Raw genomic sequence first — 12,810 nt, 5'->3', positions numbered from 1 at the left:
GACGTTCTAAGTCACATGTCAAAATATATCAAAAGTACTATGGTACTAGTAAACAAGTATAATGGAATAAATCGTAATACACTGTAAAAAACAAAAATATTACATATGCTAGGTCACAAATCAATAGTTATTTGTTTTGGAGGATTTCGACCGAAATGGAGCCTGAAGAATCGTTTCTAAATAACGACGTATTTAATGTGCACGACATCGCAGAAATAGAAGGCAAATAATGTGCATTTAATGGGCATTTAAAATAAAATTATGACTCAGAATTATATATAATTTGTTCCAGATTTCCTGAGCGGATGTGATGGAGATTTTATGAAAAAGTTAGAAGAAGAGCTGGCTTATGTGGATCCCGATCCTGGTCTTTTGAATATAGATACAAAATTTAATTCCAATGTTTCATCACCTCAACTATCACCTTATTATAATGCACCGGGGAATCCTTTGGTGTCACAACACCCTCGTAATCGAAAGTCGCAAACTCAAGCTCCACAACCAAAGAGTAGTCCTGTATTGGGTGTTTATGGGAGAGAAGAAGGTTATAATTTGAATATAGAAGCTGAAAGCACACCATTGCCGGATGTAACACAACATGGCCCTAAGCAACCAGCGCAAACACCAATGATTGTGCAACAAGTGATCCAAAGTCCCCTATATGTTAATTTAGGTCATGGAAGCTTACAAAAACTACCCAATGGCAAGGGATCACTCATACAGTTGGACAAAGTGTCACAGTTAAATCAAGCGAATAAATCACAAAAACCTTCTCAGCCTTTGCTTCTACCAAATAATACGAAAGCGGTAACACCTGTTATCTTAAAAAGTGATTCTAATTTCTCCCCTGTGATATTGCAATCAAATATTATAAGCCCTGAAACACAGACTTTGATGTACACAACTGCTCCAGTACAGAGTAGGTTTTTAAATATATTTTAATTATAAATAAGAACAAAAGATAATTAATTCTCAATTAATTTCAACTAATATTCTTATAGGTCAAGGAATCATCACAAGTGCAAAATCGGGTAATGAGGGTCAGCCCATACACACTTTCTTCACAAGTAACAATGGTCCCACATTGCTAACTACAGGTATACCAGTTGTACTTGATGGTGACAAATTTTCTTTCAACCAAACACCAAATTCTGCTCCGCCTAAAGTCAAAGAAGTAAAACGAAGTGCCCATAATGCTATAGAACGCAGATATAGAACAAGCATTAATGATCGAATAGTAGAACTTAAGAATATGTTAGTTGGTGAAGAAGCTAAGGTAATCAAAATGCTTTCTCTTTAATTAGTATAATATTTGTATTAATTAATATCCACCTACCCGCATTGGAGCAGCATGGTGGAATATGCTCGAAACCTTCTCTGCAAAAGGGAGAGAAGGCCTTATCCCAGCGGTGGGAAATTTACAGGCTGTTAATGTATTATTACTTGCTATGCAAGCCCATCAGGGTAAGTACTACACTCTCATCAGATATTTTACTGCCAAACAGCAATACTTAGTATCGTTGTGTTCTAGTTTGAAGAGCTAGTGAGCCAATGTAACTGCTGGCACCAAGAACATAACATCTTAGCTCTCAAGGTTGATGGTGCATTGGTGTGACATAAGGAATAGTTAATATTTTTTACCATGCTGTTGTCTATTTGCATACCCATAACATAAAAAAGATAACAGCTTTGATTTATCATTGTTTTTTTATTGTAGTTGAATAAATCTGCAATATTAAGAAAAACTATAGACTATATTAAGTACCTGCAAAATCAAAATACTAGATTGAAGCAAGAAAACGTAGCTCTTAAGCTTGCTTGTCAGAAGTCAGGGGTTAAGGAACTTGTGTTTGACGGACCATACACTCCACCACACAGTGACATCTCATCACCTTATCACTGCTCTCAGGGTATGGATAGTGATTCACCCTCATCACCAGAGTGTAAAGTAAGTGTTTTGCATTGTTTATTGATTATAGACTATTGAAGCTATCTGTTTTCTATCTAAACTGCAGTATCAAGTCTTGATGCAAGAGCATTATGCCTTTGAATGTAGATATTTTAATTTAATTTGGAACAAGTAAATGACTGCACCTTTTTCGTAACTGCCTCATGTTAAGAGGAGGGTTAGATGTTGTACCTCTGTTATTGTTTATGTAAAATATCATAATGATTGATAAGTAGTTAAGACATGAAAGAGTAAGAAAAACAAACTTACTTCTGCATTTATGATATTAGTTTGGATAATCTATTACCCTAAATAAAATTTAATTTATTTATTTGCAGATGGAAGAAAAATATTCAAAAATTATCATGGGAATGGGAGACCATTCGAGATTAGCCTTGTGTGCCTTTATGATTGGACTAATTGCCTTTAATCCGTTCAGTATTTTCTTTGGAGGAATTATGTCTGAATCTTTTACTAATGATTATTCAACAAGAGTTGACCAAAGAAGAATTTTGTCAGATGATAGCTATGGTAAGGGTTTGTTTTTAATATATAAAGTAATACCTCTTCAGTATAGCATAATCCAATAAACAGGAGTAAAGACAAATAAACAAGTTTGACCTTGAATTGAAATGACATAATTAGTCAATATTACGAACAATATTCAATATTCAACATAACAACCAACTGACAAGTATTCATCATAGCTTTATGAAAAAAAAATGTTATATCAACTAACTAATTAGTTTTTATTGGTAGTTTGAAAGTAGATATAAGTGGTTTAGTCCATAGTGGATATAAGTAGTTAAGTGGAGTGTTATATTATTAATAGAAATTAAGAACTGTTTGTAGTGCATAATAATATAGTAGATATATCAGAAAATAGGATGTGTAAATGTATGTTTGGTTTTTCTACTTTTCGGAGATTGAAATTGGCTAAAGTGGTGTTTATCATGATGTGACAAATTAAAAATGATCAAGCAACAGAATAAATCAACACTTTGGATTACAAAGGGTGTAAAGGACAAAACAGGGGTTTTGAGAAATATGAAACTAAAAAGTTTTTAATGTATAATTTTTTTTATAACATATCAGATATAAATGATTTACTGTCTTTAATCTTCAAACATATGTTATGAATGTAATTGTTACTTCAATTCAAAGTTTAGGTGGTAAGAACAAACATAGAAATATGACAATTGTGCTATATTAGTTATTGTCCCATGACATAATTCTTTAAAAAAAACTTATGAAAAAAAGAAAATATTGGTCATACATATAATTTTTTAGCTCATATTGTAACATGGATAAGTTAGATGGGGAAACCATGGAAAACCAAAAGTTATTATCGACAAAATTTACTTAATGCAAAGGGTGTTATCATTAATAATCCAACATGCCAAAATATTAAATTAGTCAATATAATAATACACAAAAAAGGTCTTATACAATGACTAGTTAAAAAAATAATGACACAAGAGTTCATTTAAAATTAAATTATTTTCAGGTTCAAGTACCTTATCTTGGGGAAATTGGATATTTAACACATTATTAATATATCTTGTTAATTTCTTCGTTCTTGGAGGCTGTTTAATTAAACTCTTGGTTTATGGAGACTCAGTTCCTAAATCACAATCCAAAGAGGCTGGCCTTTTCTATAAGCATAAACGACAAGCGCATAATTATATGAAAAAGGTAAATATTCCCTAATTTCACTTTAAATAAATGTTACAACATACAAAATTCAGCAATTCACATAATAAACAAAATCTAAATAGTTGTTCAGAAAAATAAATTTTGAATACCTTGTTTATACTCATGTACACAGCCCACACACCCCAGATACCAGTTGAAGATTTTTGTTAAATGGAGGTGTCTCGGTCTACATATTTTACTTGCCGAACCTGCGGCTTGACTCGCGCGAAACTTTACCATAGCACACAAACTGTCACCTCCCCTAGAGGAGTGTATTAAAAAATGAGAATGTTTTGGGCAATGGTATACGCATACATATTAAGATACCGGAAAATATAATCAATTTACCATTTATAAAATTTAAAAAATCACTACGACTAAATTAATAAATAAATCTTATTATTCATTAAAATAATACTTTTTTAAGAAAAAAACACCTTTATTTAGGCTCGGGTTCCATCACTGGACGGATTGAACACTAATTGTGAAAAGGAGCATTCTAAATCTGTTTATTTAAAAGAGCAACTATGCGATTTCTTGCCCTTACTTCTCGCTGGAGGCTGCTTTCCGAATCGGTGGTAGTGTTTAAATATTGACGATTCAAAAACGCTTCATTGTGAAGTTTACTTGAATAAAATAAATTTGATTTGAATGTTGTCCTTCTCTGGGAATTAAACTATCTACCGATTCGAAATTTCATTTAAATCAGTTCAACGATTTAAGCGAATAACAGACTGAGCTACTTTCGCGTTTATAATATTAGATATTAGTATAGGATGACTAGTTCTATTTTTTTTTCTTACGTCTGTTTAAAGTGAATATTTGTTTTTAGAAAGACCTAACAAATGCACGCTTAGAACTACATCGAGCATTGTCTTCTTGTGGTAAGAGTGTTCAAGCGAGTGGTGGGCAGGGTCATGCCAAGTATTCTGCATTAGCATCTGCAGCCTTAAGACAAGTGCTACAGCGTTTGCCTTTCGGTGGTTTCCTTGCAAGAAGAGCTGGTGACATATGGGGCGACAGGTAAATATGTTTTCTTTTGTTACAAATTCTTATTAATAATGCTATATATTCTGTATGTTTTGTATGAATACTACCTATGCCCCTCTTTTATACCAGTGCATTAAATTTGGATCATATTATATGGCAATTTCAAACAATGATAAGTACATGTCGTGAATTAACTGTATCAGTTTCTGTAACATCCTCAATACAGCCCGGTACTTTAACTTTTAAAGAATTCGCTTGGGATGAACTTTTGACATATTTGTTTTTACATAAACAGCCTGTAAATTTCCCACTGCCGGGCTAAGGCCTCCTCTCCCTTTGAGGAGATGGTTTGGAGCATATTCCACTACGCTGAGAATTTCGTTGAAATTAGACACATGCAGGTTTCCTCACGATGTTTTCCTTCACCTCCGAGCATGAAATGAATTATAAACACAAATTAAGCACATGAAAATTCAGTGTTGCTTGCCTGGGTTTGAACCTGAAATCATCGGTTAGGATGCACGCGTTCTAACCACTGGGCCATCTCGGTTTAACTTTTGACAACCTTCGTCAAATCATTACATAAAGTTCCAAAATGCAGAGAGTAACTGCGGTGTTAATCCACAAAAGAAAGTTGCTCAAGTATTATCGTGGGAGTTATGCTTGGAGTGTCTTTGAAGAATAAAATTAGTTTTGAGATTACCTAAAGAAGAACTAGAGTTAGCAACATAGCAAGCAAAATAAACAGCCTGATGTGGCAGCGAGCTGGTTACGTATGTCGAGGCCTTTGGAGCAGACGAGCTCTAGATTGGTGAAATCAAATCGACTAACGCAGCGTAAGGTGCCGAACACCGGCAAAGCCACGTAGACCATTGTCCTCAAAAAGTTGGAACCGACAGCTTAAGCTCTCTTTGGGAGACGCCTATAACAGTATATTATAATTGGCGTATGATGATGATCTTCAATAATGTTACTATGATTAATGCGTTTCCTCGTTCGTACAGCCCTGCACGTAGAGCGACTCAACACTGGGCAGCCGAAGTTTCGACCGTGTCACATCGCCTTGCTCAACTCGAGATTCTATCGGGCGACAGCGGACGGAGTGAACGTGTACTCTTAGCATTACAGGCGGTCAATTTAGCTGAAGTTACGACAAACAAGCAACTTCTAGCTGAAACCTATGTCACCGCTGCATTGGTATTCAAGGATTACTTGCCAAAAATTGGGAACTGGCTGTGTGGGTAAGTTATAACTTTAATGATTTGTTACATTCATTTCAGACAGTTATTACATAATAATAATATACACATATGGTCTGTCCCAGGGGTTCAGGGTACAAATATTGGGGTAGGGAGAATATGTTATTTATTTTTTGCCAAGAAATTATCAATAGCAACCCGGAGCCTGGAAAACATGTAAAACCGTTGGTAATAGCTATGCACACTGTTAGCCGAATATTTCAAATCAAATATAGACGATTGGCAGTTAATCGTTATAGTAAGCGCTTAGTAGCGTGTTTTAGAAAAATACTAAATAAAAAAAAGTCGTTCGTCGAACTAGTGTATCTTCGATGTAATATATTCGGCGTGCTGAAGTGGCGGGGGGTAACGTGCTTGCAGCTACTACCTGCGGCTGTGCGTGTGCCGCTGCTGGGAGTGGTGCGGCGCGGGGGGCGCGGGCGGCGCGGGCGGCGCGCGCGTGCGCTGGGCGACGAGCGCGCGCGGCCAGCGCTACCTGCGCACGCGGCGCTGGGCTTACGACTCCACTCCCGCGCATGGGCTGTTCTCCCGCCTGCCCACCACCACTGACCCGCTGGCCTACGCTATGAGGGTACTTATACGATTTACGCGTTTTCATCTTTACCCTATTGCAATCAAATAAGGAGTAAAGTAAAAATACAAAAACCATTGATTAACATATTCCATATTATTTTCTGATTGTTCTACAAACTTTTTTTGATTAATATATGTTCATTTATAATACAGCACTATTTTAATTAACTACTAATATCTATAACTTTTTTTTTTTTAAATACACTAGCAATGCCCCAAATTAATTAAGGAATTACTAATATTCATATTTACCCCTCTTTTTAAGCTTATCACTTGTGTTAGGAGTGGGGACGACAATAGACCAAGGGGTCAGGATCGATCCTGCGACTTTTTACATCTATAGACGGCCCGTAAACCATTGCGCTATTTATTATTTGTCTTTATTGACTAAAGATTTGCGAATGAATGACGACAGAAATCACTTTAACTCAAGTAAAGTGCATTTGTCAATACCCGCTGATTTTCTATGAAATGTACCTATTATTATTGAAATTAGGAAGACTTACAATTGTAATATATATATCGATTTAAATCTCGTCAGGCCTATCACCTGGAATTGCTCCAGAAAAGTCTTCAAATGCTCCTCTGTGCGGATGAACGCAGCAACACTCGCGACGTACTGGATATGATTAAATTGATCACAGACGACGTTTCTACCGATGCACCGCACCATACAGGTTAGGGCTTATTACACACTTATTTTTTTGCAATATTAGTATTTGTTACATAATAATTATATCTTACAGGCAATACTTGATATAACTGATGTGTTTCAGTTTGGAAAGTGAGTCAATTTAACACACAAGACACAACATCTTAGTTCCTAAGGCTCACAATGCATTGGATTACATTATATCAACATGAACATTATATGACGAATGTCTCTTGATTTATTTAATTTTCTTTTATAGTAACATACAATAATGTTTGCACATTTATAGTTGCACATTTATACAATTATAGTTTCCTTAACCTCTAGATACATAACAATTAAGTCCTTATTTAATGGTTACAAGGGCCGGAAGTAAGAGTCTGTAGTTCAAACGCTAGTCTCTTCATATGTTGTGTTCCAGCAAACAGCACTAAGCACTTACACCGTTCGTGTGAAATCACTGGGCTTTTCAAATATTATGAAACAGGTTCATTCTGTATAAAATTTATATAATAAATAATTTAATGTTTTGAGTCTATGTATATATATAGTTTTGTATATAGTATTGTCTATGTAACTAGGAAAATTCAAACAATTATTTTAGGTTATATTATGTACTTAACCATAAAAGGTATTATTTGAATTAAATGCGAAAAAATATTGTTTGTATACCTTGAATGAACCATAAAATTTATCAGGCTGCTGGGACCCACTGATGGAGTGGTGGGCAAATATCGTGGGAGTGGCGGCGACTTGGCTGCTGGCGGACTCTAAAAATGCCGCTGAAATTGGTGATAAACTAAACTTGCTGCCGGAGGAACTTACCAACTGTGAAGATCCTTTGCCCGGGTATATACACACTCTTATAAATATCACCTTCTGTCATCATTTTACAACTTATCAAAACATTTTGCACGAATCCTAATAATAAGGAAGAATTATTATTAGTTACCTGCTCTAAGCAGCAAAACAATAGCAGTGTTCGTTTTATAGTTTAACAAGTATTTTAAATTTAGTAACAAATCCATTCTTACCTTATATATGATATAATTTTGATTATGCAATATTTTTTATGAATACATTTAAAAAAAGAAGTGGTTAAATAGAAGATTTAATATATCTTCTTATATAATATTTGTCTTTGTGTTTTAATCGCGTGGAAAACCACTGAATTTATCAGTATCAAAATATGACCAGTCGACGTGGAATTGTCCTTAGATGGTTATATATCTACTATATTTTTTTGAATTTCGTTGATCTTGCCCACGTTTTTATCCAGCGAAACAAACGGGTATCAGATAGTTATTATAAATCGAATAGTTCTTCAAACGTCCATAGCTCGACTACGTGTGATGGCTTAGGAATTCTAATAACCGCGATGTTTATAAAACATCATGTATAGTTTATACATGCGTTATTAATAACTATTGTCTGTCGTAATGTAAACACGCAAGTATTTCTATTGTGGTGATGTCTCAGGGCTCTTCACGCGGCGTACAAAAGTCGGCGCGGTCTTCTAAGCCTCGCTCAGTGCAGAGATGAAGCCTCCATTGCAAGAACTTCGGAGACAATACTCAAGGTATGCTGTGTAATCAATCATTATATATATTTTTTTAATATTACCGTGGTGCTCCGTGCTGTGCCTAATGTGTGTAGCTGCAGACCTCAGGTGCCATGTTGGGTCAGTACAATTTTATTCATTGTGTTTTTCTGTTAAGAAATACAAAAATCAAAAAGACTTCCGGCCATGTTCGATTGCCAAATCATCTCACTAAGAGTGCAGCAGAGCGTGCATGTGTTTTTGCACAAAAATGCACTGTAATGCAACTATAATATCTCCTGTGCAGACGACTAGTGTTCACGATTGGCTATTATAGTTGAAATTCGGTCATATAATAAGATTATAATAATAATAATTAACTTTAGTTACTAATTATTATAAAACTCGTTGGTCTTCCTCTACGGTCAAGTGGGTTGATATAAAGTCGCCGATCTCGAGATCCTGGGTTCAAACCCCAGGATTGGCCGATAGATAGTTATTTGGTTTTCAATCCTTGTCCTGCGCCTGAACTCTGGTTCAAATCACGGAGTCTGGGAATAAACAGTTGTTGGGTTCCCAGTTTTGTCATGTTCGTATTTCTGATAGCACGCAAAGCGTCGGGCGCCTGAACTCTTTCCGGTCGAGTCGGATTTGGCGTCCCATCGGATTATGAGGCTGATGAAATAGATTGTGCATTTGCGTTTGTGTGTGTGTGTGTTAAATTTTATGTTGTTTCAAGAGGCACTATTATTTTTATTTGTTTATTGCCTGGGGCGTCGATCTTTTGTTTGGAATGGTTTTATTTGCACCATTTATAAGACAATATTTAATTATATATATTTTAGAAATTATGAATAAAATTAATAAAATTAAAACAATTGTTATACGTTTCATATAGTTAGTAGTAATTCTATTAAATTGTCTATTTATAAGTGTGAAATCAAAACACTAGAATGAAAAGTAATAATAATAAAATTTGTTTTTTTTATAGGTGTGCGACATTGCTGGAGCCAGACTAGCAGATTCATTGGCTTATTACTGTTGCCGGAAACCCACACAACTTATGATGGTATGACACATAACTTATATACGTAATATCTATACGTACATTTTAATTTTTATATCATCTAATTGTAGTTATATTTTTAAGTGAGTGGTTCTAAGTTTTTATGTAATTAAATATTTTTTGGTTGTTTATTAAGTTTTTTTTTTATGTTTTATAAATAAGTCTATTTGGAGATTGACTATTGCGGGAGTGCATTGTAGTTGCATTGCACTTCTTTGTATAATGTGCAATATTACTACAAGGCAAATCTCGCTTTAGTTGCATTCATCGCATGCCATGACTTATTTGTGCTGTTACTTTTGTGTTGGATTTGGTAAGATTTTATTTTTCTTGTTTGTATATTATTTTTCACCACACTTTAATATTTTGAGCTGCCGCATCTCTATTCGTAAGAGTCGTTGCACTCCTTCTGCACTTGCCTCGCAAAAAGTCAATTAAATTTTTTATCTGTTTTGCTGTGATATAAAACATATTACGCTGACTCGTACTGTAGGACAAGCGAATGTTGACGTTGAGGCAGTATGTAAAGTAACAAATAACATATGTACGTAGAAACATTTAATATAATTACTTTAATAATAAATTCTTTGTATGCTTTTAGCGCTTTGCTTATCATTATATTATATTTAAATGGCTTTTCGAAATGCATGATTTAAACAATTATATTTATTCAATTTTAGATGTTTCTATGTAATTGGTAATCTTAGGTACAGTCAGCTTTATATATAAAGTAATAATAATAATACTCAATATATGAAGCTTACTGTACCTGCATTTAAATATATTTTTGTATTTGTTGTGTATAAACACGTACACGGTGTCGTGCAGCTGCTGCAGGTGCTGTGTTGCGACTGGGTGCTGGAGGTGCGCGCGGGTGCGTGGGAGGCGAGCGCGCCGCCCGCCACGCCGCCCACCGCGCCGCCCGCCACCCCGCCCGCCGCGCCGCGACACCTGCGCGCCTTCCAGCGGGACCTGCACTCCCTGCGGCGACTCTCGCAGACCTTACCGGTACCTGGCGACGTTGATTCACTCCTTGATCCTGGCTAACTTCTACTCTAAAAACGATCTTTTCATCCAGGATTTTTAAGTTTGACACGTGAGATGAGTAGTATGAGTAGTATGAATGTAAATAATTAATGATTTATTTAATTTAATTTAATATGTAATTAATTTGTATAAATATTACATATACATGTTTACTTTTAGCACTTACTCCATATACTCATACATATAATTTCAACTTCGCCAAATATCAAACTGTTCCCTACAAAATGTTTAAAAAAGGATGCAAAGTTATTGCTTAACATATACAACTAAAGGTGTTTCTAGATATTTCAGGGAAAAAAATAAAAATATATTGAAATTTTTAATCGCATTTTTAAATTTGGACCGATAATTATTGTTTAAATATTGAAAAATATCCAGTGTTTAATCGTTTTTATAAATGAGAAGAAAAAATTAGATTTTAATTGATACTTTTTTTTTAATAAATTTTTGAATTTGCCATTTTAACTTATTTTGAAAAAATCTAAAAAACTTGATAACTCAAAAATGGTTCACTTTTGCATGATGCATATGGGGGTTAAAATTATCGCAAATAATCACCCCTATCACCTCCTAACGGGAATACGTCGAATTACCAATAACCCTGTATATTTTATTACTTGTTAAGAGTTCGTATTTTTTTTTTATTAATTAATAAATGATTTGGTATTTTATGTATTTATAAAGGACGTGTAAAATAATATACAATTTGTTTTTACCCAGTGGGTGACATCGCGTGTATTTCTGCACTCTGCAGTTTGTCGTATGATGGCGGGCGCGGCTCCGCGTCGTACGCAACAACTGTTGGATGGCAGTCTACGTCCACGTTTAAATCGGTCTTCGATTATATGCGGAAAAGGTAAAACATTTCATTTGTTATTATTTATTATTATTCCACACTTTTTTCCAATTGAAATTTTTGCAATTTGAAGTGATTTACCTCATTTGGTTTTAATTAATTTAATGTTTATAAATTCACTGATACTGTTCACTTTGAATGACTCTAACAAATACTAAACAACAATGTAATGTCTTCAAACTTCGAACTTCAGCTATGTAAGGATGGTATGTTCGATTATAGGAATAGTTTTCAAATAACATTTGCCATCTATAAATGAGGTGGGGCACTATTGAGATTCACCTCGTAGTAGAAATAAAAACACTTGATATTAACAGAATTAAAATGTATGAAAATGGGGAAATATGTTGAGTAGGTGGTATAAAAAACGCCAAATTCCACTACAACGTGACAATAATTTAGTTATTATTATAGTATAAAATATTTTTGCATGGTAGAACTTTGACGCGTATGGTGAAACCGGTTATAATAAAACGGGAGGACGCGTAATTTCATACAATTTAAAGGCGAGTTTCTTATATTTAAAAGAACGAGCCCTGGAAGGCGGTGGCGGCGAAGGCGAGCGGGCGGTGGCTCTGTACATGGCGTGCAAACACCTGCCGGCGGCGGTGCTGGCCGCGCCGGGCGAGCGCGCCGGCATGCTGGCGCAGGCCGCCGCCACCCTGCAGAAGATCGGTCACAGGAGTCGACTCCCTCACTGCTATCACCTCATGAAGTCCGTCGGAACTCTACCGTCTGTACCGTGACGAAAAATATATTGACTCGGGTCAATAGAACAAAAATGTATTATATTATATTCAATTAAATTTTTCATAATTATTATAGATTTTTTACAATAAACGAAATATAATTTCAATAATAAAAGTTTGTTTTGTTTGTAACGGCGTTATTTACTTTTTTTAAATTAATTATAAATTTATATTTCGATAATGTTCTCGGTAAAGTCTACTTCCCGAACCGGTGTTCAAAGGTGCGTGTATGAACCCCACTGTTGAGCGACAGCCTACTCTCCCTTTAACGAGAAGCTGGATACACATGTGACCGAATTTCAGTGAAATTGGACATTTCTCGCAATATTTTCTTACACCACGAATATGTACATACGATGAATTATAAACACATATTAAGCATATTTAAATTCATCGGTACGTGCTTGGGCTTAAACCTACAGTCATCGGGTAATA

At 35.1% G+C, this 12,810-nt stretch overlaps 1 protein-coding gene across 1 annotated transcript; it reads left to right on the top strand.

Annotated features, from left to right (window-relative positions):
- Nucleotides 1-12,490, top strand: Srebp (Sterol regulatory element binding protein). Its single transcript, XM_026636011.2, has 16 exons — nt 1-222; nt 293-919; nt 1,002-1,276; nt 1,718-1,948; nt 2,287-2,479; nt 3,456-3,643; nt 4,476-4,666; nt 5,638-5,874; nt 6,253-6,463; nt 7,007-7,142; nt 7,816-7,966; nt 8,597-8,696; nt 9,649-9,726; nt 10,552-10,731; nt 11,491-11,626; nt 12,155-12,490. Exons 1-16 carry the CDS (start codon nt 156-158, stop codon nt 12,370-12,372), a joined length of 3,219 nt encoding a protein of 1,072 aa, XP_026491796.2. The 5' UTR covers nt 1-155; the 3' UTR covers nt 12,373-12,490.
- The last annotated feature ends 320 nt before the right edge of the window (nt 12,491-12,810 follow it).

The sequence above is a fragment of the Vanessa tameamea genome, chromosome 3, assembly GCF_037043105.1.
Source record: "Vanessa tameamea isolate UH-Manoa-2023 chromosome 3, ilVanTame1 primary haplotype, whole genome shotgun sequence".
NCBI classification, from domain to species: domain Eukaryota; kingdom Metazoa; phylum Arthropoda; class Insecta; order Lepidoptera; family Nymphalidae; genus Vanessa; species Vanessa tameamea.
This window is presented reverse-complemented; position numbering and strand designations above follow the sequence as displayed.

Coding starts and splice junctions, on each gene's coding strand:
- Srebp (XM_026636011.2), top strand. CDS start 156: ATGGAGCCTGAAGAATCGTTTCTAAATAACGACGTATTTAATGTGCAC. Junction 2,480..3,455: donor TTTGTCAGATGATAGCTATG/GTAAGGGTTTGT, acceptor AATTATTTTCAG/GTTCAAGTACCTTATCTTGG. Junction 4,667..5,637: donor GGTGACATATGGGGCGACAG/GTAAATATGTTT, acceptor TCGTTCGTACAG/CCCTGCACGTAGAGCGACTC.